General features: G+C 33.2%; 1 protein-coding gene across 1 annotated transcript in view; it reads right to left on the bottom strand.

Moving 5' to 3' along the window:
• Positions 1-13,036, bottom strand: part of Ralyl (RALY RNA binding protein like) — a 322,124-nt gene extending 309,088 nt beyond the window's left edge. Inside the window, exon 1 of the mRNA XM_076835768.1 lies at positions 12,763-13,036. Coding sequence (XP_076691883.1) covers positions 12,763-13,018 — 256 coding nt within the window. The 5' untranslated portion in view covers positions 13,019-13,036. The remainder of the gene's footprint in view (positions 1-12,762) is intronic.
• Positions 13,037-14,924: the final 1,888 nt, after the last annotated feature.

Raw genomic sequence — 14,924 nt, 5'->3', positions numbered from 1 at the left:
ATGTAGAACAAAAAGTTAAATAACTAAAAGGATAAGTAGATGAATCCATAATTTCTAATAACTGAATCCATAATAATGATGCATAAGATCAGATCAATTGATTAGAAATTTTTGCCTGCTTGACACATAGAGAAAGCTGCACAGAACAGAATACATAAGCCGTTTGTCAATTGGATATGGGAACACTTAGGAAACTAGTACAAAGCTATTAAAAGGTCTCAGTACATTTTAATTAACTTAATTATTATCTGTGTATTAAACTAAACTCAATTTCAAAAAATTATAAATTCAAACCTGGTGTGGTGGTGCACACCTGTAATACCAGTGGTTCAGGAGACTGAGGCAGGAGGATTGTTAGTTTCTCAGCAAAAGTGAGGCACTAAGCAACTCAGTGAGACCTTGTCTCTAAACAAAATGCAAAATAGGGCTGGGGATGTGGCTCAGTGGTTGAGTGTCCCTGAATTCATTCTCCAGTACCAAATAAATAAATAAATTCAGTAACAAACTTCCAAATAACCAATCGGTCAAAGAAGATCAAAATGAATTAGAAAAAGTTTATCAACTAAATGATCTTGAGGGAGGAGACTGAATCTGAGGTCAAAGAGAGCTACAGACTTAAATTGTCTTTAGAAAATATGAAATGCAGAAAGCCAATTTTCCAATTCTTCATAAAAATTAGGAAAAAGAGTAGCACGAAGAGTAGAAAAATAGTACAGAAGTTAAGGGTTGGAGGAAGGGAGAGGTCAAAGCACATTCCTTGGAGAGCTTATTTGTCCAAAACTGACACAAGAAAAAACTTTAAAACCTCAATAATACTATGATGGCCAAAGCATACAGGATCTCAGTTTTATATTCCTTGTTTTTTTAAATATTACAGCATAGCATGGTATATATATATATATGTATATAGTTAATAATAGAATATTGTACATTGCAAAATTCCTGAGAGTAAATTTCAAATGTGTCTATCACATTAACAATAAAATAGTTAAGTATTTGAGGTGATGAATGTGTTAACTAGCTTGATTCAATTCTTCCATACCATATTCATAAATCATAGCATTACTCTGTATTTTATAAATCATACAATTATAAACTGTCAATTTATAATAAAAAGATAAAACTACAGAGCAATTTTGGAAACAAGAACAAGCATGCAAGAGAGAAAATATACGATGCTGTAATTTGATTACTTGAATAGATGGCAAACCTGACTTTAAAAAACGGTTAAGGAAGAATGAATTAAAAACTAAAAAAGCATCACTTAAAGACACTAATGACAATACAATATAAGAAAATACTATAAACAATTTCATGCAATGTATTTGAAAATGTGTATCCACTGAGCACATTCATTGAAAGCTTATTTCTCCAAAACTGACACAAGAAAAAAAAACTTTAAAAACCTCAACACTACTATGTATATTAAAGAAATTGAATATATATTAAAGATATTTTTACAAAATACTCCAGATTCAAATGTCATTGGTGATGAGTTCTCCAAATATTATGAAAAAAATAGCAGTAATCATATGTGAGTTGTTCCTCAGAAGAGGAATAAAAAAAAAAAAACATTTTCAAATTTGTTTTATTAGGCTAGTACTTTCTCCAATGCAATACCAGCAATGACATAATATGAAAAAAAAAAAAAAACAACAACTATAGGATAAAGTCTTATCAAGAACACTTAAAAGGGCTGGGGATGTGGCTCAAGCAGTAGCACGCTCGCCTGGCATGCGTGTGGCCCGGGTTCGATCCTCAGCACCACATACAAACAAAGATGTTGTGTCTGCCGATAACTAAAAAATAAATATTAAAATTCTTTCTCTCTCTCTCTCTCACTCTCTCTTAAAAAAAAAAAAACACTTAAAAATAATAATAAAAAACCTTTATTATCATGTCAGGTTGATTCCAGGCATGTAAAACTTATTTAACATTTAAAATCAATCATTTTAAGCCATCACCTTAATAGAATTAAGAGGAAAATAAAAACTCTTTCAATGAATATGCGGAAAGTATTTAATAAAACTCAGTGCACTTTCATTATAGAAATGGTTTAGCCAACTAGAATGGAATAAAACTTCCTTAAAAGGAGATAGAGTTTCCAAAACCAAAAAAGTTCTATGCACAGTTGTTTAAGTAAAATATAGGCAGTTTTCTCACTACAACTATGGCTCTTTGATATTAAGCTGGAGGTACTCGGCAAATGAAATAGGCCAAGAAAGAATGTATATAGAGAAGTATAAGAAGCAAAATATATTTGCAAGATACACTGTTATGCACATAGAATATTCAAAGATATTGAAAATAAATTGTTAAAATTAATACATGAACTTAGAAGATCAAAAAGTACATTAGTAATACCCATAACGACCATTTAGGAGATGATATGTCCAAAATGGCACCATTTATGGTAGTATCAGTACTTTTTACAACATATTTCTTCCATATATATATATAAATATATATACACACACACACATATACACATATTTATTTATTTGTAATCTAAGATATATGCATATAGGTGTATGTGTGTATATCTTTCTGTCTCTGTATCTTCCTGGATCATGACCAAACTGACGTTTCTGGGTAGTGGGAAAAAAAATACAATTTCTCTATAAAAGCATGTGGAATTAATTGATATTCATGTGGAAATAAAGCAATCTTGTTCACCATCATGCACCACACAAAAGTCAATTCCAAGGGTATTAAAAACTAAATGTAAAGTGTAAAACAAAACAAAGCTAAACAAGACAAAACAAAAATTCCTTAGGCAGAAACAAAAAAGGATGTCTTCAATGGCTACAGAGCAGGTGAAGATTTCTTGAGCAGACAGAAAAACACAAGCCATAATAGCTGTGAGGTATCTTTGGGAACTTAGAGATCACCTAGGCCCATTCCCTCCTCACCAACGAGGAGATCAGACCACAGAGAGTATACAATCTTACACAGAATAGACATCTCCAGGAAGCTAAAAATCTATTGCATTATCTCCACTTTACAAACACTGAGACCTTTAGTAAGTCACCCACACTGACAGGGCTGATACTTGGAGAACTGGGGCTCTAACAGAGCCTGCTCTCTAAACCTCCATCCTCCACAAACACTAAAAGCTAAACTTTCAAGTTCTGTGTTTTAGTTTAACTTCAAATAACTGAAGAATGAAGCATCTAAGCATTTTCTAAGAAATCAATATTCAAAATTTTGGCCCTTACTTTAAATAAACAAACAGTTAAATTCAAGTCTACATTTTGTAAATGAAATTCTTTAAACAAATTTACTTCAGTGTATCCCTTTTTAAAATTCCTGTAGCTAGCACTTGATGTTGTGTATTACATATATTTTATTTTGGATTTTCCGATTCCTATTGTATATTGTTTCATAGGTACACATTTTATTCCACAATTGTCCAGATAAGTCTTCCTCAAATAAACTTAAAACCCTTTATCCTTTTAGGGTACTTGATCTTCATTACATATTTATTAAATAAATATTAAATATCTTTTTTGACCTATATTTGCATGTTATTTTCATGAATAGACATATTACTTCAGAATCAAAATATCCTCTAAGAGTAGTGGTTATCAATTTACTTTATATTTTATATTGGTGGGAGCAGTGTGTTTCTGTGTCCCTTTTGGATCTTGATATGTGTTGGTAAGCAGCTAATACGACTCTGACGTGTAGTGTTGAAAGAATCAATGTTTGTGGTAGGAAAGCATTGTGAAATCAGTTCACAAGTGATTTTCAGACATTTTATCCCCAGGATTAAAGGAAAGCTTTGGGTTTTGTGTTTTACTTATTATTTTGTCCAGCTGTTATAGGGATTAAATAACAAGTAAGTCAGAACTATTTAAAAAGACCCTTCTAAATGATGTTCAGGTGCTTCCAGTGATGCTGAAGAAATTACAGTCTCTACCCACTGTTTTCACTAACTTAGGTTCAGTGATTGAGTCAAAAAACCAATTTCAGAAGCATTCAGCAAATCTCCCAGGCCTTCCATCCTATGTGGGGCCATGTATTTTCCTGGCTGACAGACCGTCAGTTCCATAATTCAGTCCATCGTAGAAGTTTGCTAATTAGTATTTGTTTATGGCATTTTAAATAGCTCTGTTTAATTACTGAAAACTTGAAATGCGTGTTGTACTTTATAGCCCACAGAGTATTGTTTTTAATGCTTATTAACTGGTGACAGTGAAGGATGAGGATAAAGACTTTTTAATTAATTACCAGATATTTTATGTATACCTAGGACAGTACAATTAAGGGTAACATAGTAATTTTGAAAATAGTAGCAGGAAGTCCTGAGACTTGTCTTCATGAAAACATGCTCTCTTTAACATTCAGTATTTTAGATTTACTTATTTGTAAAACGAGATTAACTAAATCTAGTATGTAGCTTCCATGAAGAATGTTGGAAAGATCATTTTTTAAAAAATGCAATAAGACGTATCTTAAATTTCTTTAAGAAGGCTGATGAGGAAAAATTATATATAAATAAAAAATTATTTTACTATAAACTACTGATTTCAAATGGCCAGGTATTTATATTAATCACAGAATAAAGGAAACAAAGTAAATTGTATTGAATAACATCTCATTATAAATTATACTCATTTGTATACTATTCAAGACCTTTCATAGCCTTATGAATGGGTTTTTAAATATATATATGTCTATATGCAAATATGCATATATATATAGCATACACATAGTATTTTTCAATTGATGACCATTTGAATGTCTGTATAATATAAAATTTGTTGGAAAATTGGATGTTCAAAGCATACAGATTAGACATCAGACATTCCCTTACTGAAGAAAGAAAGAATGGTGAATAATTTAAAGACTATTTAAAAAATTCAAAGATGTACTAATTAAAATATTTTCTTATGCTTATTGCTGACAATGTTCAAATTAGCTAAAGGATTAACTTTTGACTTACATCCTGGCAAGTGGAAGCTTTGTGAGATTATCAAGTTGAGAAAAGAATTTTGAAAATATGTTCTTTGGTCACAAGGGCAAAGATAACATTTTTTTTCTTGTCTTTCATCAGTCCAAATGGTAATGGAGTTATATAAGGGTGTTTTGCTAAGTGTTCTTTTTACCTGAAGCATTCTTTAGATGTTTTCTACAAAATTTACATGACTTAGAAATCCCCACTAGGTTTGTGTGCTTCTTAAGGGCCTCTGCCATAGAATACATTGTCGAAAATGATTATGTGTACTGTCACTTCACCCCAGGCCCTCTGTCAATCTGTCCTCTCTGGATGTTCAGATTCTGCATCTAATTCGTACCTGAGGGCATATGCAGAAGAATAATAGGTACCCAAACCGAATAGGATAGATGCAATGGTAGAAGGGAGGCATTTGTTAGGATATCAGCAAGGGACATCACAACTCCTACTTTGTTTTAACAAGCTTTGCATGCTCTAGTCAAATAGTGTTGATTTAAAGATCCACAGAGTGAGTCATCTCAGAACTCACTGCTTTTCACTTAGTACTTTCACAAGGCTTTCTCTTCCTTCATGATTTCTGATGCTGTTTGGACATGATCAAATAGAGAGAATTAATGAGAGAAAAAAAAAAAGCCACCTAAAAAGCAGAACGTTAAATATGTGAAGAAGTAAAGGACCTTTTAAAATTCATTTTTAAAACTTAATGTCAGTAAATGCAATAAACATGTGGACTATATAGGGGATCAATTTGTTGCCGGTATTTGTGTTTTTAAAGGTTAAAACAAACTGGTGATACAGTGGTAGGCTATGGTCACAAATACATTATAATTTCTCTAAGGTGCTTCCTTCCACTGAACTTCATTTTTTCAACTGGAAAAGATCTACCCTTATAAATGGTGAGTTATTGTCAAAATTACAAAGCATGATTTTCATATAGATTATTTTAACTAAAACTGCTGGAACATTTCCTGAAATAAATGAATTGTATTTTGTTATTTTGGTATGATTAGTTAGTCTAAAACAGCGATTCTTCACTGATGGCAATTCTACTGCTTGGGAGTCATTTTGTAATACCTAGATACAGTTTTACCTGTCACTACTTGGAAGGAATGTTACTAATATCTGCCAGTGGAAGCCAGGGATGCTTCTGAACATCCTATAATGCACAGGGAAGACTTCCAAAATAAAAGCCCCAAATGTCAACATTGCAAAAGTTGAGAAATACTGCACTAAAGACATGTATTGCTACATACAGTTCCCCTGAATTTCAAACTGTAGGCACCATGCTACTTGACAACAAGTAATTAAATTACAGAAACACACAAATAAATAAACATAGAGGACTGAGCAAATAGCTTGTAACACTGGGCTAAATATGAGTGTAATCTTTAATCTCAAGAGAGTTTATGTATGCTGACGTACCTAGGCTGAAATAAAAATTAATAATTGTTTGATAAATGAATGAATGAGTGAATTTGTAATCTCAGTAGAGAAATGTTATACAAACAAAAGATACCTTACATAATGAAGAACATAACAGTAAGTCAAAGAATATGCAACCAACATCCAGTGTTCCTTTGAAGCCAATTGGTGTTATACCGTGTATACACAATATCATAAGCATTTCTCCATACTTGGACTCAACAGAATGCCATTCAAGACCCTTCACAGCTTGGCATCAATCTTACTTCCCTTCATTATTTTCCCTAAGTTGGCTTCTTCATCCCCAGGGTTTTTTCCATTTCTGTCTGCCTGAATTAGGCTTCTGAGAATAAAGCTTCATCTACCTGGAATTACCTTTCCATTCCTGCTCACCCTCTTAGTAGTGATTTTAAATCTTTCCTCCTCTGAAGAGTCAGCGCCCATCATCTAATCATCTACACTGCTGTCTCATTTTCAGCAGTTACGTTTAAACCATCTATTTAAAGTACAGAATGGCACAGTAAAAAAAAAAAAAATAGAGAAGATTTTCCTTATCATTAAGATAACATCTGAAGCTCACATCTCCATGTACAAAATTTTACCACATGGCATGTACTATATGCAGGTAAGACTTTAGTTCTTTATAAATGTATTAGCTCTGCATTATACTTTATGAACTAAGGACAACTATTTCAATTATATAGGTGAAAAAACCGATTCTCAGTGAATGGCACATAGTAGAGAAACTGTTTAACAAAGACATACTATTCCACAGGAAGTGGCTGTCTCCTCCTGCTGTGTCTCAGTGAGGTTGATGGAATGTGAGCAGATAGAAGGGACACTAATTTCTAGCTTGAATTGCAAAAGAATCAGACCACTGTCTTTCTTTTGTCTTTAATCCATCTGCTGGTTGGATGTTTTTCCCAAGGAGACCATGGGAGCCACACGCTGAAAGATGTTGGAGCTCTCTATGGCCTGGTCTCCAGAAGTACAAGAACTGAGTCTCCCCCTCTACTCTTTCTCCTCTACTGGACACTGACTACATTTTATGTGAAGAAAAAATGCATTTGTGTGTGTGTGTGTGTGCGCGTGCGCACGTGTGTGTGTGTGTGTGTGTGTGTGTGTGTGTGTGTGTTAACTACTCAAATGTTAGAGTTTCTCTGATAAGGAAGTTGGCATAGTTAATATATTATACAATATTTGTCCTACGAGAAAGAACAAATAAGTTGACAAGTCTTGTTTAAGTACAAAGCAATAGATAATGAAGGTAACCATACCTTCACATTCATCCAGGGTGATCATAATTTAAGCCTGTCTCCACATCATAGCAATCCTTTCCGCTCTCAAAACCATCACTGTTTGGATGATAAAGTGTAGGATATGGAATGAATCATCGATAAGGATAAATAGCAAAAACAATGAGGGTTAGCCAAGGTGAGTTTGAATTTTTGTACCACCATTTGTGTGATAGACGGCAAGTTCATTTAAGCTCCTACCTGGAAGAATGGGTGTAAATATTCATATTAGACACCTCTCAGCAATGTAAAAACCAAAGAAGATAACATGTGCATGAAAGAGATTTCATGAAACAGCTTTGACAACGTAAATATCCAGTTATGACTCAAATTATGAAAGAACAACATTTTAGGAAATGTGTAGGAAGTTGTCTGTGAATAAAAATCTTTCTTTAAACCAATATGTCATTCACTCTAACCTTTGAATAAAATAAAGATGAGTTTATATTTGATGCATATTTAGGACTGGATTCTACTTAGAAAAAAAATGAAATAAGCCTAATAAATAGTTTGGCTTTTAAGGTTCTAAATAACTAATCCTACATCAAAGAGATCTGTGCCTTCTCCTAGCAACAATCCCAACTATAGCCATCCAGAGAGCTTGCAAGTGCCCCCTTCTCCTCCTTTTCTTCCTCCTTATTGTTTTATTCCTCTTCCTTTTTGTTTTTCTTCTTGTGGTGTACTTTTCAAGGAGAGGAAAAACATTTTTAGTCAAGTCCATTCATTCCAACAATAACCACCTACCCAGCCATTGGTCCAGCATGTACTTACTGAACATTTACCAAGGAAGTGTGAAAACTCAGCTAGAAGCTAAGAAGAACACACACACACACACACACACACACGCCCTCAAAGAATTTACAGCCTAGAGGGAAAGAGTTCACAATATCAATTACAAAATGGTAACTATTAAAAACATAATTAAAAAGAACATACCTGCAATAAAGGAAAGTAAAACGTTTCAACAAGACTTGAGCAAGCGAAGTAGATTTACCTAATGTAATGAACATTAGCTCAAGATCTGAAGAATGAATAACTAGGTGAAGGTAAAGGGAATGAAGAAATGGGGAAGCAAAGTGAGGTGGTCTGGAGCTTGCTAGAGAAGGACATTCCAGGCAGTCAAAACAGATGTGCAAAGGCCCTGTTCAGGGTAAGAACTTGCACTCATCATGGAACTGAAAGACATCAATTTAGATGGGATGCTGAGCAAAACTGAGATCTGTGATGGGAGTCTGCAGATGACCAAGAGACGATGTTGTGTCGCAGGCCACAGCAAAGGTCTCAGTCTTTTTTATGAGTACAATGAGAAGTCCCTGAAAATTTTAATCAGAGGGTGACATGATAGAATTTGTATTTTGAGAACTTCAGTGGATACAAATGGTAGTTGGCGATAAGGACACATTGCACATTCATTACTCTGAAGACATTCCTGATAGGTCATCACAAGCATTTGTTATAAGAGATGCTGAGTACCTCTCTCCACCATCTTCCTCTTTACAAAATTACTTCCAATACTTCCTTCAGCATTGGGATTAAGTAGTGTATGTACCACATTTACTTTAAAATTAACAATCCTTATTAAATTTGCTCCTACCTGAAATTCCATCCACACTTGCAAGACTTTTCAAATGTGAATGAAACTAACCTCATTTTCTATCTTCTGCATTCTTTTTCTTAACAAGACTTTGCTAAGTAAAGACAGGGACCCGTTTACAGGTTATAAAATACGAATGATTTCTACAGATAAATTTTCTGGGTGCTCTGTTCCTTCCACCATTAATAGATAACTTCTAAAGTTCATAAATTCTGTCTTTTGCAAACTTACAATTGTTAACAGTGAAATAATCTGAAAATAAAGACATGAGGAATGTTTATTTCTAGAACAAGTGCAATCAAGCCTGTGTAATTAGTGGATACATAAAATTTGGCACAGATCTAAATTTAGTCTCTAACCTCTACATGATGCTTTTGTTTGAAGGATACTTTGTGTGACCTCTCCTATGAAAAATAGATAGTACAAGTCATTTTCGAGTTTCCTTTTATCTTTTGCAGGTGGATAGCAGACACTGGCTGGAAGCAACAGCAGGAAGACAAGGAAGACAAGACGCAAGGACAGACCCTGGGAGCAGTCCCTGCAAGCGTGCATGCACAACCTCCGAAGACAGTTTTGATTCAGATCTTTGCAGATAGTTCATCAGAAATGTTCTTCTCTTTTTTAAAAATTTTGTTCAAGATATAAATAATGGTAGATTGTATTTTGACATATAATACATACATGGAGTATAACTTATTCTAATTAGGATCCCATTCTTGTGGTTGTACATAATATGGAGTTTCACTGTCATGTCATATGTGAACATAAAAAAGTTATGTCAGATTCATTCTTTTCAGGGAACCGAAGATTTCTCCACAGATTCATTATTAGCTACTAGTCTCCTCTCACTCTGTCTGCTCCACTTTGGTGAGTTTATCATTTTCTGAGCTTTAATACTACTTGTGTTGACTCATAATATATCCTTAGTCCAAATCTGTCCACTTAGTTTTGGGTCTGTGAATATAAGATTTTGCTAACATACATGGATACCCTCAGGCATGCCCATCAACCTTAACAGCGTACATTCACTCATGAGCTTAGTATACCAAACCCCTTTCCCTTAAAAATCATTCTGCATCAGCTTAGAGAGTTGTTAAGACTACCCATCCTAGAGACCAGCAGGGCTGAAACCAGAAATATGAAGCTCATGCTTGATTCTTTCTCTTTTTCACCCACTATGCCAACTAGTTATAGTTTTATGGATCTTACCTGCTTTTCCTCACCTTTCCCTCTCTTTTATCTTCTTAATTTGAAACTTGACCTCTTTGAGTAGACTATCAACACACGTGCCTGTGTATAATTTTTATCAATCATACTAATTTGTCCAACAAACTTCTGGGTTTTCCTTTAACTAAGACATTTCCACATAGCATTCACCTGCTAATGATATTTCAGTGGCCCCTTTACTTACAGCATCAAAATAGCGACTAATAAGATTTGTCATTTAAAAAATTTTGGCAAATTATTACTATTATTATTTAATCAGAAATAGCTAAATACATTTCCACAAGGATCTGCTAGTTCATAACAATCAGAGAACGAACAATAAGTGGGATTTTCAATGAAATTGGTTGAAATGTGGCTTTGAAATAGGAATTTCAACTTAGAAAAAACAGAAAGGTCAGAGTATGAAGGTAATTAAGCAATATGGAGACATTATGGAAAACAAAGAGAAAAATGAAAAACTGACTAATGAAAAGCATTACCTTTCTTTAAGATATGGGAAAACTCAACAAGAATAAGGTAAATAAAAACTATATTCTTGCAATGATTATTTTTGGGTTTACAATAGCAGCCATGTTAGTAAAATATCTTTTGTATCTTTTCTCAAAAACTATTATCTTATTCTTACTTCACATTTTTCTGAATTCCATGCCTTCTGAAACATTTTTCTTAAGTATCTTATAAAATTTGATAATGCACATAATATTCTTTAACATTCTTCATACTTGGTGTCTCAATACTTTTGTTTATTTCATATGGTCCTTTGGCTTTATGCGTATGAATGGGACAGAGTTAATATAAAAATTAAAACTTATAATCATATACTAATGAGGGCTATGAAGGATGGGAAGCTGAATCACAGCATATACAGTGAATGCTAGTGAGCAGAAGACTACTTTATTTAGTAGGCTAGTCAGGAATAGCCTGTCTTTGGAGGAAAATTTTGAGCACAGTATACAGTGAATCAGGGAGCAAATAACCAGTAGAGGGACTAGCAAGTCCAAAGCCACTGAAATAGGAACAAACTGAAAGGCTTGAGGCACATCCAGGTGGATAGTCTTAGTAGAATGGCACAGGAAGGCAGAGAGAAGGAGATTGGGGATGTAATGGTAGGGCATTGTAGGCGCAATACAGAATGCACTTTTTATTCTATGTGATAAGGCCTTAGAAATCTAGAAACAGGCACAATCTAACTGGTGTTTTTAAAAGACAATGTCAAGAGTGGAAAGAGAAAAGCTAGGGGATTCTCACTATAGTCCACTGATATAAGATGGAGGCCTTCATGAGCTGGCCTTCAAGGCGACTGGGTTTGGAATATATTGGCAAGCAAATTTGATGATGGATTATATTTGAAATGTAAAGGGAAGGGATGAATCCGGGTTGAAACTTAGGTTTTTATTTGAGTAATAAATTCATAAGGTTCCATTTATTGGAGGAGAGAAGCTTAGGCTTGGAAGGAGTGAGGTGTAGAAAATCAAGAGTTTGTTCTGAGGTGCCTGTTGGATGTCAAGACTAGATGTTGTGTAATAATCAGTCTGAGATACAAGTCTGGGCAGGAAAAGAGATGTAATCATTGACATATTGATTGTATTATTCCACATGTGGGGAGACACCAAAAGATTATCTAATTTTTACTTTTTACCTATACATTAATTGAAAAATATTTTCTCCAGTCTTTGAATTTTACTTTAGAGTATATCATTCTCTCTGAAAAAATACAATGTTATTCCTTGGACATCAGGAGCATATCTGATTATTATACATGATTGAACAGGTGTGATACATAAGATTTCTAACTCTATAGAGTGGCGAGTTAAGTGCCTTTTTCTCTTCTACAAGGTTTGTTTCCTTTTACTATATTTTTACTTCTTCCTTACCAAAAATAAAAATTGGAAATAAAGAAAATAATTAGCTTCTCTGAGCAAATACTATAATAAGCAAAGTTTTGCTTAGTTACCTGGAAAATACACACCTTTTCAAGGAAAATAAAGTTACATGTGATGCAAATTTATTATTTGCCATGTTCTGTTAACATTGGTCAAAGTAACACATATTACAAAGCAGCCTTGATCTTAAGTTTATAAATTTGCATGCAAAACATGATACCTACATGCAAAAGGAACCAACATACCTATAAATACTCAAGCACTATAATTGGCTAATGAAGAAAAAGATATTACAGTGATGCTGGCTTTGCAAAGACAAAACCTTATGTAGATGCGTGCAGAGAAAACCTACTAAGGAATCTGAAAGGGAACATGGCTTACCGAGCGGTTGACCCGCGATGATCCTAGCATTCTCCCCAGCCACTGCAGCTCTCGCGTGCCGCTCACTCATGTACTGTACAAATGCATAACCTTTGTGAACGGAGCATCCGACTATTTTCCCATATTTTGAAAAAATGGCTTCAATGTCAACTTTCTTGACAATGGCTGTGTTTAAATTGCCGATGAAAACACGGGAATTGATGGACTTGGGGTCATTCTTGTTGGTGACATTGCTGGTCTGTGTTTTGCCAGTCATGGTTGGCTCAACTTGTTTTAATCCTTAAACAAATAAAGAAACAAAATAATACAGTCAGAAAGTAAATAATTAGGTTCCTAGGCATCACTGGCTTTTTTTTAGCTCTTCAATATTATACTCAGGAAAACTCAAATCCCAAAGTTTTACAGGTTTTCTTGAGAAAAAAAATTTAGTAATATAAAAAGTATACATTACACGGCTAAATGCAAGGAAAAAAATACTTAACATAATGTTTTGAATAAATTCCTGATTCCTTTATCCAAAATTCATTTCCAAATAAAGACTAAACATTTCATAGAATTTTTTTTTATTTTTTAAGGAAGCCCATTTTTGCAAAATAAAGTTTGAGGAATAAATTGTCTTTTTTATGTGAACAGAAAAGAAAATGCAACATGAATAAAGTTTGATGAAATATGGAACATAGCAATGTAACCTCAGTTAGTCTTGGAGAACATGCATTTTTATTTCTTCATTTTCTACCACAGGTATATATGTTATCTATTTCAATATCAGAAATCTATTATCAGAAACCAACAGTTGATTCCATTAAAGGCTGTGGAAGAGAAAAAAGAAGGTATTAAAATCAGAAGTTAAATTAGAAAATTTAACATAAGGAAAGCATAATCTTGAGGATAAGAGATTTAATTAGAATTAATTCTGTACATGTTATTTAACTGAACCAATAGCAAATGTCAATTTTTTAAAAAAACATCTATAGTTAGTGTTCATCAATAACCCGAAAATTAGTAGAATTGATAAAACTATTGAAATTTTATTTTCAATCTCATTTTTTATCCCTTTAATAAGAGGCCTAAGGACTGCTAGTATTTTTTAAATTTTTTTCTGAGCTTAGGAGAATGCTTAATTGTGCTTACTCCAACCTAATGAAACTTTTATTTCTAAGTACTCCAGGACTTACAGATTTAGTTTTAAGGTCTTAAAAACTCACCTAACACCTATACTTATTAAACACATATTCTGCCAGACATCATCTTCTATAGTACCTATTTATTTAAAGAAACTCTTATGGTGAAACTGAAATGTTGACAAACACACTCACTGACATTGATGATCCTTGTTGAACATTGGCTAATTGATACATTTTGTCAGCAACAAATCCATATTTATATGAGGATTCTTAAAAATAATAAATGCATTTGATTTTTAAGAACCATTTAAAATGACATTTCTAAATTAAGTATTAAGGTGGTAGAAGTCTTAAAAGCATGTAAATTGGTATCTGAAAAATCTATCCCACATACATTTAAATCAGGTACTCCTAAATTAAAAACAACCAAGTAACATAAAAGTATTTTGGATAAAACTGTTAATTATTACTTATGTGGTTATTAAGGCTTTACTTCCAATGGGACCCTCAACATTATGCATTTGTCTTTATAATGAAGGTCAGTTTAATAAACAAAGCGTTAAATCATTTACATAAAAATTAAGACATCTTTAGAAAGGAAGAATATAATGTTGCCTTGTATTGTTTCACCTTAGATATATTTAACTGGCTCCCTTATAAATTACTTAAACTAGGATTAAAAAAAGGAGAGGTCATAATTTTTTAAAAATCCTGTCATCTGAGCTATTGTATATCTCAAGACAAATGATCTCAGAATCAACTGAAATAAAAAATCAATAAAAGTATGTGAATATAACAATGTTAGCTTTTTCACATAATCTAGTGTTAGGTTCCATTTCTTACCAGAACAGGTCAAAGTCAGTAATATGATCCATGAATGTCATATTATTTTCTTTTTGCTCACATGTGATAAATATTTTCAGAAATATCATTGTTATTTTCTATTGTGAATATTTTTTATGGTTGACATTTTATTTTCTGGACAGCAGTATATTGGGTAAGATGCAAACATAAGAAATGCTGGATTACATCAGACCC

This window comes from Callospermophilus lateralis, chromosome 16 (genome assembly GCF_048772815.1).
Source record: "Callospermophilus lateralis isolate mCalLat2 chromosome 16, mCalLat2.hap1, whole genome shotgun sequence".
Taxonomy (NCBI): Eukaryota; Metazoa; Chordata; class Mammalia; order Rodentia; family Sciuridae; genus Callospermophilus; species Callospermophilus lateralis.
The sequence above is the reverse complement of the archived record's forward strand: the minus strand, read 5'-3'. Positions and strand labels throughout refer to the sequence as shown.